This window comes from Leucopleurus acutus, assembly GCF_964270905.1.
Source record: "Leucopleurus acutus genome assembly, chromosome: 13".
NCBI lineage: Eukaryota > Metazoa > Chordata > Mammalia > Artiodactyla > Delphinidae > Leucopleurus > Leucopleurus acutus.
In genome coordinates this window covers 79,321,945-79,344,349 of record NC_139155.1, presented here as the reverse complement: position 1 = coordinate 79,344,349, position 22,405 = coordinate 79,321,945, and the positions used below count along the sequence as shown (strand labels likewise).

Here is a 22,405-nt window from a genome sequence, read left to right as displayed (position 1 = left end):
CCCATTTTTCTTTTGGATTACTTGTCTTTTTATTTTGAATTTCTAAGACCAAGATGCTTTTTATGGATAATATGAATCTGTAATTGCTACCAAACAAAATGTATAATAAGTTAATGTTAAACCTTATTTTTCTACAGGTACTGAAATTTTACACACACACACACCCCAAATATTTGTCAATGAGAGAGAAAGCTGACTGGGATATCAAAAGCAAAGTGCTTGCACATACTGGTCATCATGCGGAAAGGGGTGCCAAGGGACCCAGAGATTGCTGATCTGTTCTACAAAGATGATCCTGAAGAACTTTTTATTGGTTTACATGAAATTGGACATGGAAGTTTTGGAGCAGTTTATTTTGTAAGTAATTAAAAATTGTTTAGATCAAATTATAAAAGTTTAAATTCTGTACATTCTAACTATTACTTGTAAAATGCACTTGGTTTTAATGTTTATTCTACAAATTAAATGATGTCTACAGTAGAGGCAAATAGTCATTGCTGAAGAGCCAGTCTTAGAATTCTAGGCATCATTCAAGTCAATGGTATCCAAATCAAATGACTCTGCTGTCAAAGTAGTGCAAAAAAGTTATAAGCTTGAGTTTGAACCCTGTTCATTTCCCTTACATGCCAAACTCTTTTCTGCCTCAGGGCCTTTATATATGCTATTCCTCCTGCCTAGAAAACTGTACATGTTTTCCCCATTCCTGTCTAACTCTTGTTTACCCTACAGGTATCAGTTTAAGTGTTAAATCCATGTGATAGCCATTCCAGTTCAACCCTCCAGCACTAAATTAAGACTTTCTTTATGGTCTCATAACACCCTATGCTTGTACTTTGTTGTATTTGTCACAGTTATAATTGAATAATTATGTGTGAGATTTTTTGATTCATGTATGTCTCTCTCACTAAATAATAAGCTCCATAAGGACAGGAATTATATCTACTTGTTCATTGCTATATCCCCAATAGCTAGTATAATGTCTGAATAGTAGGAACTCAGTAAATGATGGATGGATGGGTGGATGGACAAGTGGACATCTACGCAGACAGATAGACTGACAGATTTTTAGTAACAATCGTGTTAAGTCAGTATCTCAGGTTAGGGGATACAAGGCTTAACCCCATTGAGTCAGTTTGAATTCCAAGACTGTGATTATCTTCTGATGACAAAAGTGAGAAATGACTGAAATGTTAACATAAATCATTCACCTGAAATTCATTGCATAAAATATAGTTCTTTATTTCAATAACCTTAGAAGTTTGCAACCTCAAATTAACACATACTTCCTTAAGAGTACTAGTTCATTAAAGCAAGTAATATTTAAGTAATATTACCTATTTCTCCTCCAAACCCGTTAGCAAATAATTTCTTTCTTAATCAAACAGTATTTGACTTTTCTTTTTAAGTAGTCCTTTATGTCCTTCCATCTGGATAGGGCTTATCTTTAGTTGTCCTTCCAAATGAGATTTTATTAATTGCATCTTGAACTCATCCTTTTGTTTCTAGCCAAATCTTCAGCCTGAGTTTTCTCAGAATGCTCTTTCGTCCCTTCATGTCTATACTTAGCACTACCACCACTTCTCCTCCCTCACCCCCATCTAATACTTGGCTCCCACTCAAGTACATTTTATCATTAAGTGACCTTCCATTGCTGAAGTGGATGCTAATTTTCTAGTTAATACCCTCATATTAGTCTTTGGGCTTAGAGTAGCATTTACGGCTCAAAGTCCTATCTTTCTCATTCACTGAGACACATTTTTTTAAAAGGATTTTTTTAATTACAAATATATCATATATACAGAAGTGTGTATAATACATTCACACATATATTTTAATATATAATTTAAAGAACAATTAAAACATAAATCCCTTTATAACCACCAGCCAGGCCAAGAAATAGAATATTGCCAGCACCCCAGAGCCCCTTTTTTGTTAGAAGAATCCACTATGCCGAATTTTATGATGATGACTTTCTTATATTTCTTTATATGTACCCACTTACTTCTCTACCCCTAATAATATAATTTGGTTTTGCCGGTTTTGAACTTTTTAACAATAGAAACGTTCTGTATATATTTGGTTGTGACCTGTTTGTTTTGCTTAGAGATACTTTCTTCAGTCAATCATCTTTTATTACTTTCATTCTATTACTGTATAACTAATTCATCATCTCAGAATCTCTCTTGGCCAGAGTCAGAGAGTAGTTGCAATCTCTGTTTGACTCTTCTGTTTTAAAAATCAGCCAGACCACTCTCACGGTTCTCTTTTAGAATAAATACAATAAACCAAATATGCTTCGAAACTTACTAACATGCCTTTTGTGCTAGGGATAAAGTGAGACCTACATTGCTGTAGAAGACCCAGTGCTTTTGGGACTAAGTCCTGTCTGTTTAGCTAGAGTATGGTAGTTCCCCCTTATCCACAGTTTCGCTTTCCATGGTTTTAGTTGTCTGCGGTCAACCTCAGTCCAAAAATATTAAATGGAAAAATCCAGAAATAAACAACTCTTAAGTTTTAAATTGCGAGCTATTCTGACTAGCATCATGTGAATATGTGTTATTTGTTGATATTGATAGACTAGAGAAATCACAAAGATACCTGGGTGGCTTTGATACTGAAATGTAATCATTAACTATATATTGCCTGTATACAAAAGTGTAGAGTACAGGCCCTTATAAACCCGTAAGGCACTTAAAAAACAGCTTAAAGGGGAGTTAACTGATACTTTACTATAAAACTTTAAAAAGCCTTAACCTTTTATCTACAGTGGTCACATAGGTAGCACCTTAAAAATGGATTTTCTCACAGGCCACAGTAATATGACCCATGTTGCTCCTCCCTGTTGACAGATTCTTCCTCTTCTCACTCATACCATTATAACCAAGAAGACCACCATGTCTTACTTGGACAACTGCAATAACCTCCAAACCGATCTCTGTGCATCCATTCTGGTCTGTCTCCAGTCTTTTGTCCACACCACAGTGAGCTTGAGGGTTGGTGGAGAGTGGAAACACGTAAATATGATCACATCACCTTTTCTCTGTAAAGCCTTCAGGGGGTCTCCTCCTCTGTTCTTAGGCTAAGTTCAACTTCCCTACTGTAGGCAGCCTATAAGGTCCTTCATGAGGTGATCCCTCTATACCTGAACTGTATTCCCTCTTATTCTCATTGCTCTAGTTATTATATAAAAGTTTTCTTTTAATCATCCATCATAGGATCTTTGCATAAACTGTTCTCTCTGGAATGTTTTCCCCTGCCATCTTCATCTTCTTAACTCCACTTTATCCTTTATCTCTCAGCTGAGGGCTCATTTATTCAGGGAAGCCTTGCCTGACCTGCCTAATCACATCCCCCATTTTTTGGTTCCCAAAGTAACACATACCCTTCTTTGTAACACATATCACAGTTGCAATTTTATATTAATTATGATTTCATTTTTGCTGTCTATACTACTAGAAGAGAGATAGGCACTAGGCATACTTACAATTCTATCCCTAGCATTTAGCCCAGTACCTGACAAATTTTGAGCACCTGGTAAGTATTTGAATTATGAAGAACTCCGAGAATTTGGAACTGCTAATTAGTACTTTTCATGAGTCAGAATCATATTAGCAAGCTGTAAAGACCAGAGTCTAGCAACCAACATTTTTATACCTCAACACTATAATTCTGTTAGACTTTTTATAGTTTACAGCTTTTACACAGAACGATGCCAGGAAATATATTATAAGTGAATTGTACGCTGGCACGGCTCTTGTAGAATCAATCAGTTGAGAATATATATTATATTCAGAGAAAATTGAAACTATTGATGAAATATCTCTGTGTATATGGATTTACATAAGTAATTCAGAAATTAGCATGAGTATGGGCTTCCCTGGTGGCGCAGTGGTTGAGAGTCCGCCTGCCGATGCAGGGGACACGGGTTCGTGTCCCGGTCCGGGAAGATCCCACATGCCGCGGAGCGGCTGGGCCCGTGAGCCATGGCCGCTGAGCCTGCGCGTCCAGAGCCTGTGCTCCGCAATGGGAGAGGCCACAACAGTGAGAGGCCCGCGTACCGTAAAAAAAAAAAAAATAGCATGAGTAAAACTGAAATAGTAAGAAACTCTATTAAAGGAAGATAAAAAGGACTGAGCATGTTCATTTTTGTATTCACTTAAAAGACAACTATAAAGTTTCTAGGGTTCTAGTGTTGCCTTGTTGAACTCAGCATATCATCCATAATCCACCTAAAGCAAATAATTTAGTTTTGTTCTTCTGGGTATAAATACCTTTTAGTTTTAGTTGAGGCTTAATAAATAGGGCAAAAGGAAAAGCTTACGTTTAATTTTTGTATTTCTCCATAAACTAGTAAAGAGTTGACAATAATCTAAATGTAGCTGGAAATGGTTATAAAAATATCAGAAACACATATGTAGTAAGTTCTCAATAAATATATTTTGAATCAGTGATTTTTTTTTTATTGGAGTATAATTGCTTTATAATGTTGTGTTAGTTTCTGCTGTACAGTGAAGTGAATCAGCTGTATGTATACCTATATGCCCCCCCTCTTGGACCTCCCTCCCACCTCCACTCCCCCCCCATCCCACCCATCTAGGTCATCACAGAGCACAGAGCTGGGATCCCTGTGCTTTATTTTACTTTTTTTCCCCATTTATTTATTTATGTATTTTTTAACGTCTTTATTGGAGTATAATTGCTTTACAATGGTGTGTTAGTTTCTGCTTTATAACAAAGTGAATCAGCTATACATATATCCCCATATCTCTTCCCTCTTGCATCTCCCTCCCTCCCACCCTCCCTATCCCACCCCTCTAGGTGGTCACAAAGCAGTGAGCTGATCTCCCTGTGCTATGCGGCTGCTTCCCACTAGCTATTAGTTTTTTTACATTTGGTAGTGTATATATGTCCATGCCACTCTCTCACTTCGTCCCAGCTTACCCTTCCCCCTCCCCATGTCCTCAAGTCCATTCTCTAGTAGGTCTGCATCTTTATTCCTGTCCTGCCCCTAGGTTCTTCATGACATTTTTTTTTTATATTCCATATATATGTGTTAGCATACGGTATTTGTTTTTCTCTTTCTGACTTACTTCATTCTGTATGACAGACTCTAGGTCCATCCACCTCACTACAAATAACTCAATTTCGTTTCTTTTTATGGCTGAGTGATATTCCATTGTGTATATGTGCCACATCGTCTTTATTGATTCATCTTTCGATGGACACTTAGGTTGCTTCCATGTCCTGGCTACTGTAAATAGAGCTGCAATGAACATTGTGGTACATGACTCTTTTCGAATTATGGTTTTCTCAAGGTATATGCCCAGTAGTGGGATTGCTGGGTCGTATGGTAGTTCTATTTTTAGTTTTTTGAGGAAACTCCATACTGTTCTCCATAGTGGCTGTATCAATTTACATTCCCACCAACAGTGCAAGAGGGTTCCCTTTTCTCCACACCCTCTCCAGCATTTATTGTTTGTAGATTTTTTGATGATGGCCATTCTGACCAGTGTGAGATGATATCTCATTGTACTTTTGATTTGCATTTCTCTAATGATCAAAGATGTTGAGCATTCTTTCATGTGTTTATTGGCAATCTGTATATCTTCTTTGGAGAAACGTCTACTTAGGTCTTCTGCCCATTTTTGGATTGGGTTGTTTGCTTTTTTGATATTGAGGTACATGAGCTGCTTGTAAATTTTGGAGATTAATCCTTTGTCAGTTGCTTCATTTGCAAATATTTTCTCCCATCTTTTCATCTTGTTTATGGTTTCCTTTGCTGTGCAAAAGCTTTTGAGTTTCATTAGGTCCCATTTGTTTATTTTTGTTTTTATTTCCATTTCTCTAGGAGGTGGGTCAGAAAGTATCCTGCTGTGATTTATGTCATGGAGTTTTCTGCCTATGTTTTCCTCTAAGAGTTTGATAATGTCTGGCCACATTTAGGTCTTTAATCCATTTTGAGTTTATTTTTGTGTATGGTGTTAGGGAGTGTTCTAATTTCATTCTTTTACATGTAGCTGTCCAGTTTTCCCAGCACCACTTATTGAAGAGGCTGTCTTCTCTCCATTGTATATTCTTGCCTCCTTTATCAAAAATAAGGTGACCAGGGCTTCACTTGGCGCAGTGGTTGAGTCTGCCTGCCGATGCAGGGGACACGGGTTCGTGCCCCGGACTGGGAAGATCCCACATGCCGCAGAGCGGCTAGGCCCGTGAGCCATGGCTGCTGAGCCTGCGCGTCCGGAGCCTGTGCTCCGCAATGAGAGAGGCCACAACAATGAGAGGCCCGCATACCACAAAAAAAATAAAAAATAAGGTGACCATATGTGTGTGGGTTTATCTCTGGGCTTTCTATCCTGTTCCATTGATCTATATTTCTGTTTTTGTGCCAGTACCATACTGTCTTGATGACTGTAGCTTTGTAGTATAGTCTGAAGTCAGGGAGCCTGATTCCTCCAGTTCCGTTTTTCTTTCTCAAGATTGATTTGGCTATTGGGGGTCTTTTGTGTTTCCATACAAATTATGAAATTTTTTGTTCTAGTTCTGTGAAAAATGCCATTGGTAGTTTGATAGGGATTGCATTGAATCCGTAGAATGCTTTGGGTAGTATAGTCATTTTCACAATGTTGATTCTTCCAATCCAAGAACATGGTGAATCAGTGATCTTGCTTAAGGTTACTGAGACCTCTGAGACTATTGAAGTGTTAAGTATGAATGTAAGTTTCAAGAATAAAACTTGAAATGTTTAGAAGTTGTAATCATTCATAATACAGTATGATGCATTGAAAAGCTGAAACCCCATTGATAGTTTCCTTTCTCTATACTAAAATATTGATTTGTTTTTAAGTATCTGTTTCGGTTCTGAATTTTAACTAGTATAAAATGGATTAAAAATTTTACATCTATATATAAATGGAAATGTTTTCAAATTTCAAGTCTCTGCCCAGTAGATAGGTTGTATAAGCAAATATACTTATCAAGTTCTAACTCTATAAATGTAAAGAAATACATTTTTATTTTAGGGTGATTCTTTTTTCATGTCTCTTGTTCCAAATAAGCCTTGATTATAAATAACCTTAATAAGCAATTAGATAATACTATCAGATTCCATTTGTGTGGGCCTTTTTTTTTTCTTTCTATAAAGCGTACAGATTTGTTTTTTAAAAACCCCATTAAAAGTTAAAATTCATCATTGTTTGAGTATTTTCTAAACCTTTCACAGGCTCCTTAAGCTATACAGTACATAGATTCATACCCAAAATATCCTCTTTACAGACACAGTCACTCTAACCTTCACTGTATTACTGAATTTACATCAACTTTTCTTTCTTGTTGTCATCTAAGTACAGTCTTAGTGTTACATTTTTATTTTATTTATTTATTTTTTGTCTCATTGGGTCTTTGTTGCTGTGCTCAGGCTTTCTCTAGTTGTGGCGAGCAGGGGCTACTCTTCGTGGCAGTGCGCACACTCCTCATTGCAGTGGCTTCTCTAGTTGCGGAGCACGGGCTCTAGGCACACGGTCTTCCATAGTTGTGCCATGTGAGCTCAGTAGTTGTGGCTCACGGGCTTAGTTGCTCCGAGGCATGTGAGATCTTCCTGGACCAGGGACCGAACCTTTGTCCCCTACATTGGCAGGCGGATTCCTAACCACTGCACCACCAGGGAAGTCCCTTAGTGTTACATTTTAAAAGCCAGCAAAATGTGAGAGATCTTTGTTTTTAAAAAAAAGTCAGTCTGTACCTTCTAAATGAATAAAATACCTAAAAAATGCCTTTACAGAGTCCTGCCGACTTGAAAACTGTAACTTAGTGGATACCTTGCTTTTGTAGTATATAGTTTTACCTTAGTGCTTGTACAAAAAATGTTTTTAGTATGTGTCCATTTTCTCTGCATTTTGGCATTAATTAAGACGCTGAGGTTGAATTCTTTTTACATCAACATTATTGTTTATTGTTGGAATTAAATTTTTTTTAATTAGAAAGAAGACATTGCTCTATCTGAGGAGCTTCTTTAATTGTATTTTAGAAACTGATTAGACATTTTTCTATTAAAATTGGTGACCTTATTTTACCAGAGAGTGAATTCCAGTTTTACTTCAGAAACACTGCTATTGCTTTATTATTCCACAATAGTAATATCATAGAACCGAAGTAGCTTACTTACATCAGGGGTATGACACTGGTACAGAGCTCTGTTATTAAAGAAGGCTAAGATTAGATAATGTTTAATGTCTTATATTTATTTTTCTGAAAATTTTTAGAAATATTTTTAAATTTCTTAAGTAAATTTGGAGGAAAAGATTATTACATCTGAGGTATTTATGATTTTCAGGCGTGCTTTCAATGAACTGTTATATTTTGAGTATGGAGAAGATATATAGAGATAATTATGAGACAAGGCAACCTTTATAGATGAATATATACACATAAATGTGTGTATGTATTTATGTGATACAGTCTTACCGTAAAATATAAGTACCTTTGAAAGTGGAAGTCCTTCTTAAGATTAATGTTATCCCTTGCTGCACTGTTTAATACAGTAGCCACTATTTAAATTTTAAGTTAATTAAATTTAAAATCCACTTCCTTCGTCACACTAGCCACATTTGACGTGCTACTATATACGATGTAGATATAGAGCATTTCCATCATCATGGAAAGTTCTTTCAGACATAATAATATATCTGATAATCCAGGGATTACCACTGATATATTTTCTCGTATAAATTCTTTCATAATTTTTTCTACACATATAATCATTATTACTGTTTTGGAAAAAGAAGATCATATTGTACAGGTGTTTTTTGTCATGATATTTTTTACTATTACCATATATACATATTGATTACCTCATTCTCTTAATGTTTATTTCATTACATGACTGTGTCATATTTATTTAACTGGTTCTCCATTGGTAGACATTCTACATGGTGAAGCCAGTATGGATATTTTGGAAATATGACTTCTTTGATTGGATATCTTTTGTTAAACCTTAATCCCTTTTTACATTATAGCCTTTGAATGTATATGGAAAGGGATAAAGAGAAGTTGTACCTTGAAGTGGGGTGGAAATGTCTGTCTAGCCTATCAAAAGTTGCAGCATCTTTAGACTGTGAGAATGAAGGGTGAAATGTTATAAAAGTCAAGTCAAATATTTAAGTTAAACTGGCTGAAACATCGTTCATTCTTTTTAACCTTTTTTCCCTACTCTCTTAACACAGGCCACAAATGCTCACACCAATGAGGTTGTGGCAGTTAAGAAAATGTCCTACAGTGGGAAGCAGGCACATGAGGTATGTTAAAGACATTGTGTACCTAAACTGACATAAGCAGGTTAATATGAAATTCACAGTAGAAACAAAGTTCTTTAAGCATTTCTTTATCACAGTTCTTTTTGTCCCTTCTTGTGGAGCATATAATAAACGTTCCTAATATTCTACCTCAGTCAACTATTTTGTGGAATAGAACATGGATTAGTGTAATGGATTTATTATAATATATTTGGTGATTGATTTAATTTATAGGTAATAAAACAAGAAATAACGCAAGTTTAAATTGCTTCTTTATGTATTAAACATTCTCTTTGTCCATTTAAAATAATGAAAAGACTATTTTATATGTATACTTGAAAATAAAATACTGTTTTCTGTTCAAAAATTATGATATTTTCTTTCTGACTTAAATAGAAATGGCAAGATATTCTTAAGGAGGTCAAATTTTTACGACAATTGAAGCATCCTAATACTATTGAATACAAAGGTTGTTACTTGAAAGAGCACACCGCTTGGGTAAGTAAGAGGACCTCTATTGTCTTTTTATTTTTTCCTATTAAAATTGTTTTCTTTTCCTTTTTTTCTATTATCTCTTTGGTCTGTAAAATTATCAGCCCATTTCTGTCCCATGTGATTTTTGTTTGTCAGTATTTAACATTTGTTACTTCAGAGTGTGCCATTATGGTATACATTCTGTAAGTTTAAGCATGACATCTAGTCTATAGGAAATTTTATTCTTAAACACTCAACAAAGAGAGAGTGAAAAGTTAACATCATTTTATAATGATTTATTTGCAAAAGTAAAAAGCAGTGCCTTTTATTCTCATCCTAGAATTTTTATCTTTGTCATTTCTCATCCCCTACTCCAATTCCCCCCAAATTTGGAATTATGCTTGATATTACCATCACTGTCTAAGTTTTTTACCAAACAGAGCCTGGATTATGATTAGTCTATCTTCTTACTATATTTTTATTTTACATGATTTTGTTTCTGATTTTAGGTTAGCACATTAGACATTGTCTAGAACAAGTAAATGCTATACCTTGTACTTTATCGTATTGCACATTCCAATTTAAAGTATTCAATATCACTATCATTTATTGAATACTTACCAATATACAAGTCCTTTCCTGTACATGATCTCCAATTAGGGAATGGAATTTTTGTTCCCAGATAGAATATCAAAGGTTAAACATAAACCTTTCTGCTCAAGGAATTCTTAAGATATCTAGAGCCATTGCTTCTGTACTGAGCAGAAGAAATTAATAAGAGGAGTATCTCATTCTATGGAAATCAGTTCTCTGGCAATCTCAGCTGTCTTGAAGGAGTCAAGAAAGGGATTTTGAGCAGGCAGAATAAATGTTACAAAATCAAGTGCTAGATATCATGTGTTTCAAAACTTCAGAAAATCCCCCGAGCTCTTATTTGAAGCCTGTTTACTCTTAGATTACATAGAATGCTAATAAGTTTGGTTACCTAGTGTTTGTCTATAAGGACTTGATAGGCTAATTAGAAGGAACTCACAGAACTAAAGCTGCTGGAGACATGCATACAAATAGCCATAACTAATTTGACCTGAAGGAAGAAGTTGGGGAAGTTAGAAAGCAGACCTAACAATTTAAAAGCAGAGCAACTAGAGCTGATAATTGTCAAGGGCAAACGGCCAGCCACAGCTCAGGTGCCCTTGTGTTATGGAATAATTGGGAAAAGAATGTTTGGGACAGAAATACAGAGTTAACATGTAATTTTAAAAATAGACCCATAACTATAAACATACTCTAGTCGGTTCTAAAGTTCTATGTTCATTTTCCTTATACTCAGTTTAAGGAAATTATATGTTTGTATTAATTTACATAATTTAAGAAATCAGAGGGAATTCCCTGCCGGTCCAGTGGTTAGTACTCCATGCTTTCACTGCTGAGGGTCCAGGTTCCATCCCTGGTCAGGGAACTAAGATCTTGCAAGCTGTACAGCGCGGTCAAAAGAATAAATAAACAAATAAAAAAAATTTTTAATTATAAAAATTAAAATAAAAGAAATTAGAAAACTGAGTAATACAGTTGAGAAATGTTTCCATCAAAACTGATTAAAAATATTGTTTGTCAATTATACCTTAATAAAGCTGAAGAAAAAAGAAAAATAGTGCACCTAAAAGGCTAATGTTCATTATAATATTCACTTATGTGGACGCTTTCATTTCACAATAAGAAGTAAAATTAATGTTTCTGAATCTGCTTACTTTTTTTAAATAATAAATTTATTTATTTTTGGCTGCATTGGGTCTTCGTTGCTGCGCATGGGCTGTTCTCTAGTTGCGGCGAGCGGGGGCTACTCTTTGTTGCGGTGCACAGGCTTCTCATTGCCGTGGCTTCTCTTGTTGCAGAGCATGGACTCTAGGCGCGCGAACTTCAGTAGTTGTGGCACGCAGGCTCTAGAGAGCAGGCTCAGTAGTTGTGGCGCACAGGCTTAGTTGCTGTGTGGCATGTGGAATCTTCCCAGACCAGGTCTCCTGCATTGGCAGGCGGATTCTTAACCACTGCGCCACCAGGGAAGCCCTGAATCTGCTTACTTTTAATATAAAGCAGAAAACTATAATAAAGTTTCTAAGCTTTAAAGTTTCTCATATTGTTTTAGATTATTCCAGAAATGGAATAATTTTTATACATTATGTATATTTAATTACATCTATAAATATATAATAAATTTAATAAAGTAGATGTATGTCTTTATTATATATAATAATATATATGTATGATATATGATATATTGTGTACCTTGCTACTGAAATAAATTCAGAAGAATATAAGATGTGTATGTTATGTTATGTACAATTATATATTATAATAATATATGACATATAATAATATATAATATTATATCTCATATCCTTCTAAAATATTCCAGTAATGCAGGGTACATAATACATAAATGTTTTCACATTAATTTTTTTTAATGAAGGAACCAATATGTTAATAGTAGTTGTGTCTATGTGATTATAGGAAATTTGTATTTCATAATAAGCATGTTGTGTTTTTTTAGAATAACAAAATAATAATTTGTAGGTGTGTGTGTGCTTGTGTGTATATGTGTGGAGATTGGTCACTGAGCACTCCACTTCTGACCTTGGCTATAAATCAGTAGTAATCTGGAATGCCTAAAATATCTAAGATGAGAGTAAAGAAAGAGTTTTCTCATTTTTGCTTTTCACAAGCCTCCCAACATTGCAGAGCCAATAAATATCAATATTAATGTAATAGTATTGTTCTAGAAATATTTTAAGATATAAATTGAAATATTCCATCTCTCAGGAATTCAAGCTAATGTAATAATACATAGCAGGATACTTTTTTTTTTTTTTTTTTTGCGCGGTACGCGGGCCTCTCACCGTTGCGGCCTCTCCCGCTGCGGAGCACAGGCTCTGGACGCGCAGGCTCAGTGGCCATGACTCATGGGCCCAGCCGCTCTGCGGCATGTGGGATCTTCCCGGACCGAGGCACAAACCCGTGTCCCCTGCATGGGCAGGCGGACTCTCAACCACTGCACCACCAGGGAAGCCCCAGGATACATCTTTAGATTGAGTTCTAACCAGTGTTTTCTTGTTTAAAACTTTTCAATTTTATTTTATTTTATTTTATATTTTGGCTGCATTGGGTCTTAGTTGTGGCACACGGGATCTTCACTGAGGCATGCAGGATCTTTCATTGCAGCGCGTGGGCTTCTCTCTAGTTGTGGCGTGCGGGTTTTCTATCTGTAGTTGTGGCACGTGGGCTCCAGGGCTCAAGGGCTCTAGTTGAGGTGCGCAAGAGCTTAGTTGCCCTGCAGCATGTGGGATCTTAGTTCCCCGACCAGGGATCAAACCCATGTTCCCTGCATTGGTAGGTGGATTCTTCACCACTGGACCACCAGGGAAGTCCCAGAACTTTTTAAAATGTGAAAGTAGGGAATTTACTGCTTACTTGTTTGTATTATTTAACTAATAATTTCCAGTATAGATTTTACTGGCTCATTTATTTGGTTGCCACTTTCCAAGTTACAAAATTTAATTTATACTCCAACCTAGGCACCTTAAATCCTTAAATATAATCCCCATATTGTCTTAGACCAATTCCAGTTTCAAATAGGAAATAACAAAAACAGAAATTCCGATTTCAAATAGGAAATAACAATAACAGGTTCAGATGAATCAGAATATTTATTCTCCTAGTATTCTTAGTTCCTTGGTTAGTTGGTTGGTTTTAGCAGTTTCTTATTAACCTACATTATTCTGGTTATTATTTCAATCTGTTACAGTTGGTGATGGAATATTGCTTAGGCTCAGCCTCTGATTTGTTAGAAGGTAAGGATAAAAGCACTATCCCCTTCTTTTTTACCTTGACCAGAATGTTGTCTACTCCTGTATTAAAGCACACCTTGGGCAAACTAAATGGTTAATGACTTAGACTTAAGGGTTATGTGGATAAGCCATGCAGACTCTGTCTCTGCCGTGTCGCTGAAAATATCTGAGTAATGATTAGCAGCCCTCCCGCTGTTTTAATTCATGGCCCATCCAGGGCAGGTACTATTAAAATGTTTGGGTTGTGTGATGTAGTATGTGTAGCCAAAAACATCAAATTCATGTGTATGTATGAAACAGAGGTAGATGGTATCGGTATCCAAATTATATTGATATTTAACCCTTTCACATCTCTTGACTGACCCAGTTCTCCTCTGCAGACGCTGTTATAATCAGAGACTGAGTTAAAATTTACATTAAAAAAAAACTTTCTTATATTATCCATGATCTCTGAATAGAAATTGCTTATTAGCTGCTTTCACAAATAATGAAAACCTGTAGTTAGAAGGGGTACTTATACATGGCTTGCGGCAGAGGAGAATAATGCAACCTAAAATACTCTAGGCACTTAAAATGTCAGAGGGCCTTGTAAATTTGGGCCTGACCAGTTGGAATCAGTGTGGCTTTGACTTGCAACTGACAAGTAAATTAACAATTGTTGCAGTGATTATCAGGCTTTGTTTTATTTTATTTTGAAGGGGTTTGTTTGTTTTTATGCTTCAGTTTCCTGTTATCTGGTTATTTATTGTTATTCTATAGAAAATATATATCCTATGTATTTAGGTGAACGTATTCCCAAATTGTCATTTAAGAAAAAGTATATAATTCAGCCTGCTATAGCTGTATAATATAATAAAAATAGGAATGAAAGTGATCATCTATTCCTGGCTTTTTTTTTTTTTTTTTCCTCAGTTCATAAAAAACCACTTCAGGAAGTGGAGATCGCTGCCATTACTCACGGTGCCTTGCAGGGGCTAGCCTACCTACATTCTCATGCATTGATTCATAGGTAAGATTAGAGGCCAGTTACATTTTCATTTCAGTTACAGGACAGTCTGTTCAAGGAACCTTGAAAATTAGTGCATGCTCCAATTTTTAGGGTGCCTAAGAATTTATGGGAAGCAAATAGATTGCTGCTGCTTCTGGATGTAAAGAGTAAAGTTGCCCGGATTTAGTTCCTATCTCTTGGTCTCTCGCATATAACCACAAAGACTTATATCATCTCTGTTCTGTAGGTAACTATTCTCCAGGCATAGTGTTGCAGGGAAATTTGAAGAAGAGCCCAGCAACCTTTTGATACTGTCAAGAAAAAAAGGAAAGAAAATTAGCCTTCCTTGCATATATTTATTTCCTAGCTGAATTCTTCTCCCTTTCCTGTTGCAAATAACAAATCAATCTCATGTAAATATATGCTGTTTTATCAATTTTACATTTTTTGCATTTCTTTAGTCCATATAGATATTTAGGAAGGTATTATTGTCTTCATTTTGGTAGATGAAGAAACTGAGACTTAAAAAGATTTAAATAACTTGCCCATAGTTTCCTAGCATTTATGTAATAAAGATTGAAACTCAGATTTTCTGACTCCTAATCCAAGGCTTCCCTCTAAATTACATTTTCTTTATCACAGCCCCACTCTCCTCTTTCCAACCTACTTCCCATCACTAACTTCTTAACAAAGATGTTGTTACCAATTTTTCCTTCTCTCAGTAAAGAACTTCTAGTACTGTTACTTTAATGAATGGTGACCAAGTAGTGGAATATGAGGTAGGCATAAAGGACCTGAGATGGCTCAAAAACAGAAGAAAAAAAATTTTACATTTACTAGGAAGAAATGAAACTATTAAGTCATAGGTTCCCCTTTTGCTTCTGTTTTAATCGTCCTAGAGTAGCCATCACAGTTACTGGTACATACCACAAAGCAGAACTCCCTCAAGATAGGCAGACCAAAATTCCTGCCATGAATTTGGCTTATTCATAAGGATGAAGAATGAACGTAACCATGTCTAATAAATATTGATAAAATTAATTTAACTGTAATTTACGGATTTGACAATTTTAAAGTATAGATATGTATAAACTTTACAGTGTATATCTATCTATCTTTGGTGTTAAGATGTCATTACTGAATGCCAACTTGTTTATGACAGTTTTGCCTGCTCCTGTTTTAAAGGTCAGTTCAGGTTTCTGTGCCTTTATTACCTCAATTTTCACATTAATTTAATGTTTTATTCTATACTACACTTTATCTTTTTTAATAGGTAAAAAGAATTGAAAAGCCAAAAAGCTTTTAAAGAATGCTCTTTATTTAAAAATAAATTCAGATTCTTATTGTTTTGATTTAAAAGGCAAGCCAGGGTTAGTGAAAAAATATTTTCTGTTGTACGAGAAATAAATAATGCTTTTTTTAGTTCTCTCTTCCAATGCCTAATGTCTTCATGAGGAAAGAAACTGAATTTTCAAGGGAAGATTTTTGGAAAAGTTATTTTGGGAGCATTTGAACCTTTCATTTTCAACTTAACATGTTTTCCTCATTCCCTCTGCTTTATCTTTCCATTGCCCATCAACGTACAATTCTTAGTTCCTAGTACTCATTACACCTCATGACTTTTTTAAAGAGAATAAGGAGTACGTCCACATCTTCTCATTCCAAATTTTCATACTGCAGATTAAATTTTTTTAAATCATGTTTTTTAAACTTTTTGCTGCATAAAATATCTAGTAGTTTTAGTAGTAACCACTTGAGATTCTTTGTAATAATACAATAGAAATGCAATTTCCTAACCCCTAATCCTTGTTTGTTTTGATCTTTCAGGGTCTTCTTTTTACTGTACAGTGTTATTTTTAAAATAACACCTTCTCTATAACATGTACTCTCAAATGCCTTAGAGTTGCAGTTACAATTAAAGGCAGAGAGAAAGGGTCACAGGCAAGAAAGAAAAGGTATGTGTGTAGTTGAGGTTTATTGGTAGGTAGTCGATACAGAGTCACTGAAGGTTTGTTTAGACTGACTCCAAAAATGTCATGAAATTTGGAAGAGAAAAAAAAAAGGCAGTTACAGATGGTGCCAATTTTCCCCAGCACAAGCAATACTGTTGGTGACTGGATTCAGCAACTAATATGATTTTGTAAGTGTAGCAACTGAGTAGGTTTCCTTGTCGGCCATGTCTGCCTTTTTTCTCATTACATTCCCTCCCTCTAAAGAAAGCTCTACCTTTTAGTAATTACTATGACCTACCAGTAAGTACACCAAGGAATCTGGGCCCCCTTACAACATGCAGTAATCACTAAATCCCCTTCTGGCTATCTGAGCAAGGTTTTTTTTAATAAACTTTTTGTCTTATTAATTGCATGCTCTGACCTATTCCATAATCAAAATTGAAAAGTAATTTTCTAACCCTCTTATTTTTTCCTATAGGGATATTAAAGCAGGAAATATTCTTCTAACAGAGCCAGGTCAGGTGAAACTAGCTGATTTTGGATCTGCCTCAATGGCTTCTCCTGCCAACTCCTTCGTGGGCACACCTTACTGGTATGTGGAATTAAAAAACATGACATAGTTTTAAAATATGTGTATATAAACAAGATGGACTCATAGCACTGGTTTTGTTTGTTTGTTTGTTTGTTTTTGACAGTGTCTCACCGTGTGTCTCAAATGAGATTTCATTAGGAAGGATAGAAAACTCACTAGCAAAAAAGAAACCCTCAGACTTAGTATAAAATTTCCGGTGACTTTAAATTGTTCAAATAAGGTTGATGTCACTGTGTGTAAACTGAGTAGGATTATCAACTCACTGACCAAGCTCAGGTTTTAGACTTCATTTGAAGTTTCTTTTGAACTTTTCTCTTCAGGCAGAGTCTCTAGGTGAGAACAAGGTAGTTTCTTTAACCTTCTGTAGCCAATGAGCATAAATTTTACCTTTCAATGAAAGAAATCCAGATTCTTGTTTCTGTTGAATTCTCTGATACTTTACCTCACTTGTCATTCTGACTTAAAGTTTCACCCCATTCTATTCAAGACTCCTTTCCTTCCTTTCATAGATACATTGGAATTTCACTGTACCTTGGAGAATGAATTATACCTCTGGAAAATTACTTGCCTACTAAAAAAAATCAGCTACTATTTGAATATTTTTCCACTATCATCAAATAGTATCTATTAAGCAACTACTTACATACACTAATAGAGAACAAAGCATATTAAACTATATGGCCCTTACCCTCCTAATGAAAATCCATTACGGACAAACAAAATAATATCCATTATTATAGCCAGTTTATTTGTTTTTTAACTTGTAACGTCTTTGAAATATCTGATTGTATTGCTTTATGTAATTGCATAAAGTATTCTTCATGTTGTTTAAAGTAGTTTATTTAAATGTTTCATACATATTAATCCTTTACCAATCTCTCTGAGGTAGCTAATAAAATTCTCTCCATATTATGGATGAGGAAACTGATATACAGAAAGGTTAAGTAACTTAGCCAAGACCAAAGGATAGTAAATGGTAGAACCATGATCTGGTGAAATATATTGTTTCATGTAAATCACTGAGTGTATTGTTTATATTTTGAATAGTGTTTTTTCAAATTATTTGTGTAAGAAAATTATAACTTTATCAGATAAAACTTAGAATATGCCCCAAACAGCTATTTTATTGAATCACTTTATCAGGTGAAGTTTTTTAATTTGCAACTTGAGTTTTGTACATTATGTTTGGCAGGATGGCTCCAGAGGTGATCTTAGCTATGGATGAAGGACAGTATGATGGGAAAGTTGATATTTGGTCACTTGGGATCACTTGTATTGAAATGGGTGAGTAAAGAGTTGTTTTCATTGTACTTTTGAGAATCACTCCGTATTATGATTGTTAATTCACTTATCCAGTGATTATTTAATGAGTTACTGCTATATATATGCTAGGCAATGTGAATTTACTATATTTTTTTCTATGCTTTGGTATAACATCATAAGATTGCTTTTCTCTGCTATATTAAGAAAAAGAGTTTTGAGCAGATATGGCAGCTAACAAATGTAAGAATATACAATAGTTAGAATTAATATTTGAAAAATATCCATTCTCCATAGCATGAGTGATGATATATGTCCTTCATAGTAATATTCATTACTTAATTTACACTCCTATTTGTATAAGGGAAATCTGGGAAAGTAATAGCAGGCTTATCAAAGATTGGACTCTAAAAAGTAATAGCAAAAGTAATAGTAGGCTTATTAAAGATTGGACTCTAAAAACTGACATGGGACTTCCCTGATGACTCAGTGGTTAAGAATCCACCTGCCAATGCAGGGGACACGGGTTCGAGCCCTGGTCTGGGAAGATCCCACATGCCACAGAGCAACTAAGCCCATGCACCACAACTACTGAGCCTGTGGTGTTAGAGCCCGTGAGCCACAGCTACTGAAGCCCGTGCTCTGCAACAAAGAGACGCCACGGCAGTGAGAAGCCCACGCACCGCAACGAAGAGTAGCCCTGCTCGCGGCTCTAAGCTCGCGCAGCAACGAAGACCCAACAGAGCCAAAAATAAAATGAATAAAAACTAACCTATATAGAGAGCAACCCCAGAGAAAACTTCATATTAGGGGATACCCCCAGCTTTAAAGTTGTCCTCCAAATATTGTTGCAATTATCTAAAATTGTCTAACATACCACAGAATCTCAATCCTCTGGTTGCATATTTTGAACTTTAGTATAACTTAAAGTTACCATTATCCATTGGTATACTGGTAATTTTAACCAATGACCCCCCTGGTGGGCGAGGGGAAGCATTTTGTAGCATTTGCCAAATTCTGTGGTGTAAGTATCCCCACCATAGCCAATTTCACGTTATCAGTTTGAATCACTAAGTGTGGAGTTGGAGAAAGGTATGCACAGCTAACCTTCGAAAGCCAGTGTGAGCTGGCTCCAGCACAACAGTGCCTTTATTTAGATTTTTTATTTAAAATTTATATAAATATGTCTAGTTTTTTAACAATCCATTTTAAAAATTTCTTTGTCGAGCTTAAAAATTTGTTTAATTTCTTCTATGTTGTTTAATATAGGGTTTTTTTGTTTAATTTCTTCTATATTGTTATCCAAATTTGTCCTAAGGATTTCTAAGTTCAGTTTGATTCTCAGAGTATAGTTTTCTCTTTCCCTAAAATGTTTGGCCTACAGAGATGACTTGGGATATGTTTGTATTGCATTTCCAGTTGCTTCATTGACCTCTTCCAACAAAGAAACATATGATAAAGATACACAATTTGTCTTTTTTTTTTAATACTAAAGAGATGTTAGTGAAGAAAAAAAAATTCAAGGAGGAAACAGAATATTTACTTAATTTTTTAAAATAAGTAACATTCATGTGTTTTGTAAATCAAAAAATATAAAAAGATAGGCAGTGAAAGGACTTCTTCTACCCCTGGCCCTATTCATACAATTCCTTCCCCACCCCTGTGAACACACACAGGGAACCTCTGTTATTAATTTCTTGTATATCCTTCCAGAGTTTCTTTACAAATATGTATATTTTTATATATGTTATATATGTGTATGTATGTATATATGTATTTATTTATTGTGTGTGTGTGTGTGTGTGTGTGTGTATTTATAATATATAACCTTCCATATCCGTGCCTTCCATATCCATGGATTCAACCAACTGCACATCAAAAATATTTGGGAAAAAAAGAATTCTGGAAAGTTCCGCAAAGCAAAACTTGCATTTGCCATTCTTTGGGCAGCTATTTACATTGTATTTACAACTATTTACATGACATTTACATTGTATCAGGTATTATAAGTAATCTAGAGGTTATTATATGGGAGGATATGATTAGGTTATATGCAAAAACTATGACATTTTATATAAGGGACTTAAGCATCCACAAATATTGTATTCTGGGGCAGGCTGGGGCAGTCCTGGAACCAGTCACCAATAGTTACTGAGGGACGACTCTAGAAATATGTATATATGCTTACTATATTCCCTTTTACTCCTAAATTAACATATACAATTGGTTCTATACTTTGATTTTTCACTTAATACCATCTTGGATCACTGTTTTATATTAGTAACTTAGACACTTTTTCATTTTTTACTGGCATTATGTTATTCCATTATATGGATATACCATGGTTTATTTGACTGGTCCTCTATTAATGGATATTGAGGTGGTAGATTTCTTTTTTAGTTTCTGATATTGTGTTATTCTCTGTTTCATACGGAACAAATTCATCTTATTAACACTGATTTCGGGGGGCACTCCGCAGAAATATTCGCATACTTTTAAAAGGATTCATGACAAACTTCCAGAAATATTTTGTAGAATTTGACAAGGTAGCCCTAAAATTCATAGAGCCAAAACCAGTCAAGACAATTCTGAAGAAACAGAATTTGGACAGAAGAGTCACTATACCACAGTCCAAACCATAATAATTAAATCAGTATGGTCAATAGAACAGACTAGAATGCCTAGAAACAGACTCATCTATAAGTCAGATTTTGGTATAAGACAAAAAAGACATTAAAGATCAGTGGTGAAAGGATGGCCTCTTTGATTAATAATATGAGACAATTTGTTAATTATATGATGAAAGCCAAAATTAAATTTCTAGCAAATGCCATACACAAAAATAAATTCCAGATTTTAGTTAAATACTCAAAAGTAAAATTTTAAAACTTTTAGGAAAAGATCCTTTATGCCTCAGTTTCCTTACCTATAATATAGAGATAACAATCCCATGAAGTAAGTGCTATTATAATGAAGATTAAAGAATTAATGAATATAAAGTACTTAAAACCTGGCCTGGCATGTAATAAGCACTATGTAAGTATAATTAATATTATATTATTCTAGGAGTATACCTTTATGGGTATAGGGAAGAATTTTTCTAGACAATATTTAAAAAATAATGACAAATATGATAACTATTAGTACTTTAAAATATAAAGCTATATAAAACACAAAAATTAAAAGGTAAGCATAGACTGATAGAAAGTAGTTGAAACATATCTACCCAACAGAGTATTGGCCCAGAATTTATAAAGAACTCTCACAATTTCTTTACCAAAAAGAAAAAGATAAATAGCCAGTAGAAAAATGGGCATGAATATGATCAAGTGATTAACATTGAAAAGAAGACCTAAATGGACAACAAGCATCAGAAGATACTCTGCATCATTAGTAATCAGGGAAATGCAAGTTAAAACTATTTCACATCAGACTGGTAAATTTTTTTTTAAGTCGAAAGTTAATAAATTTGGAGAAGCTGCTAAAGAAACAGGAACTCTCATACACTATTGATAAGAATGTAAATTGGTATAAACATTTTGGAGGGCAAGTTGGCAGCCATCTGGTAATAGGGATGTCTATTGGTATAACCACTTTGAAGGGCAAGTTGGCAGCATCTGGTAAGGATGATGAGGAGGAGTGTCAGTGACTCAACATTTCACTTCTAAGTATACACTTTAGAAATTTTATGCACGTACACTGGAACATGTGTGAGGCTGCAACCTTGTTTGTAGAAGCAAGAAATGGTGGAAACAACCAAATTCTTATGATGAGCTGGATCTACATGTATCATCATGGATAAATCTCAAATCATAACATTGAATAGTTAATGAACAAAGTCACTGAAGTTTAGGTACAGTACGATGCCAATTATGAAAGCTTTATAAACAATTTTATATATTATTTATGAGCATATATATACTAATAAAACATAACATAGATGTAAGAGATACCATCTCAGAATAGTAAACTCTGGAGGGCAGAAGAGGAATAGTTATATCTCATTTTTT

At 34.9% G+C, this 22,405-nt stretch overlaps 1 protein-coding gene across 3 annotated transcripts in view; it reads left to right on the top strand.

Moving 5' to 3' along the window:
• The window catches only part of TAOK3 (TAO kinase 3), a 187,454-nt gene that overhangs the window by 103,240 nt on the left and 61,809 nt on the right, over positions 1-22,405 (top strand). For all 3 annotated transcript variants that reach the window (XM_082852602.1, XM_082852600.1, XM_082852601.1), the window contains 7 exons: positions 138-357; positions 9,219-9,290; positions 9,684-9,785; positions 13,561-13,606; positions 14,516-14,612; positions 17,022-17,135; positions 18,328-18,419. In XM_082852602.1, coding sequence (XP_082708728.1) covers positions 238-357; positions 9,219-9,290; positions 9,684-9,785; positions 13,561-13,606; positions 14,516-14,612; positions 17,022-17,135; positions 18,328-18,419 — 643 coding nt within the window. In that variant the 5' untranslated portion in view covers positions 138-237. The remainder of the gene's footprint in view (positions 1-137; positions 358-9,218; positions 9,291-9,683; positions 9,786-13,560; positions 13,607-14,515; positions 14,613-17,021; positions 17,136-18,327; positions 18,420-22,405) is intronic.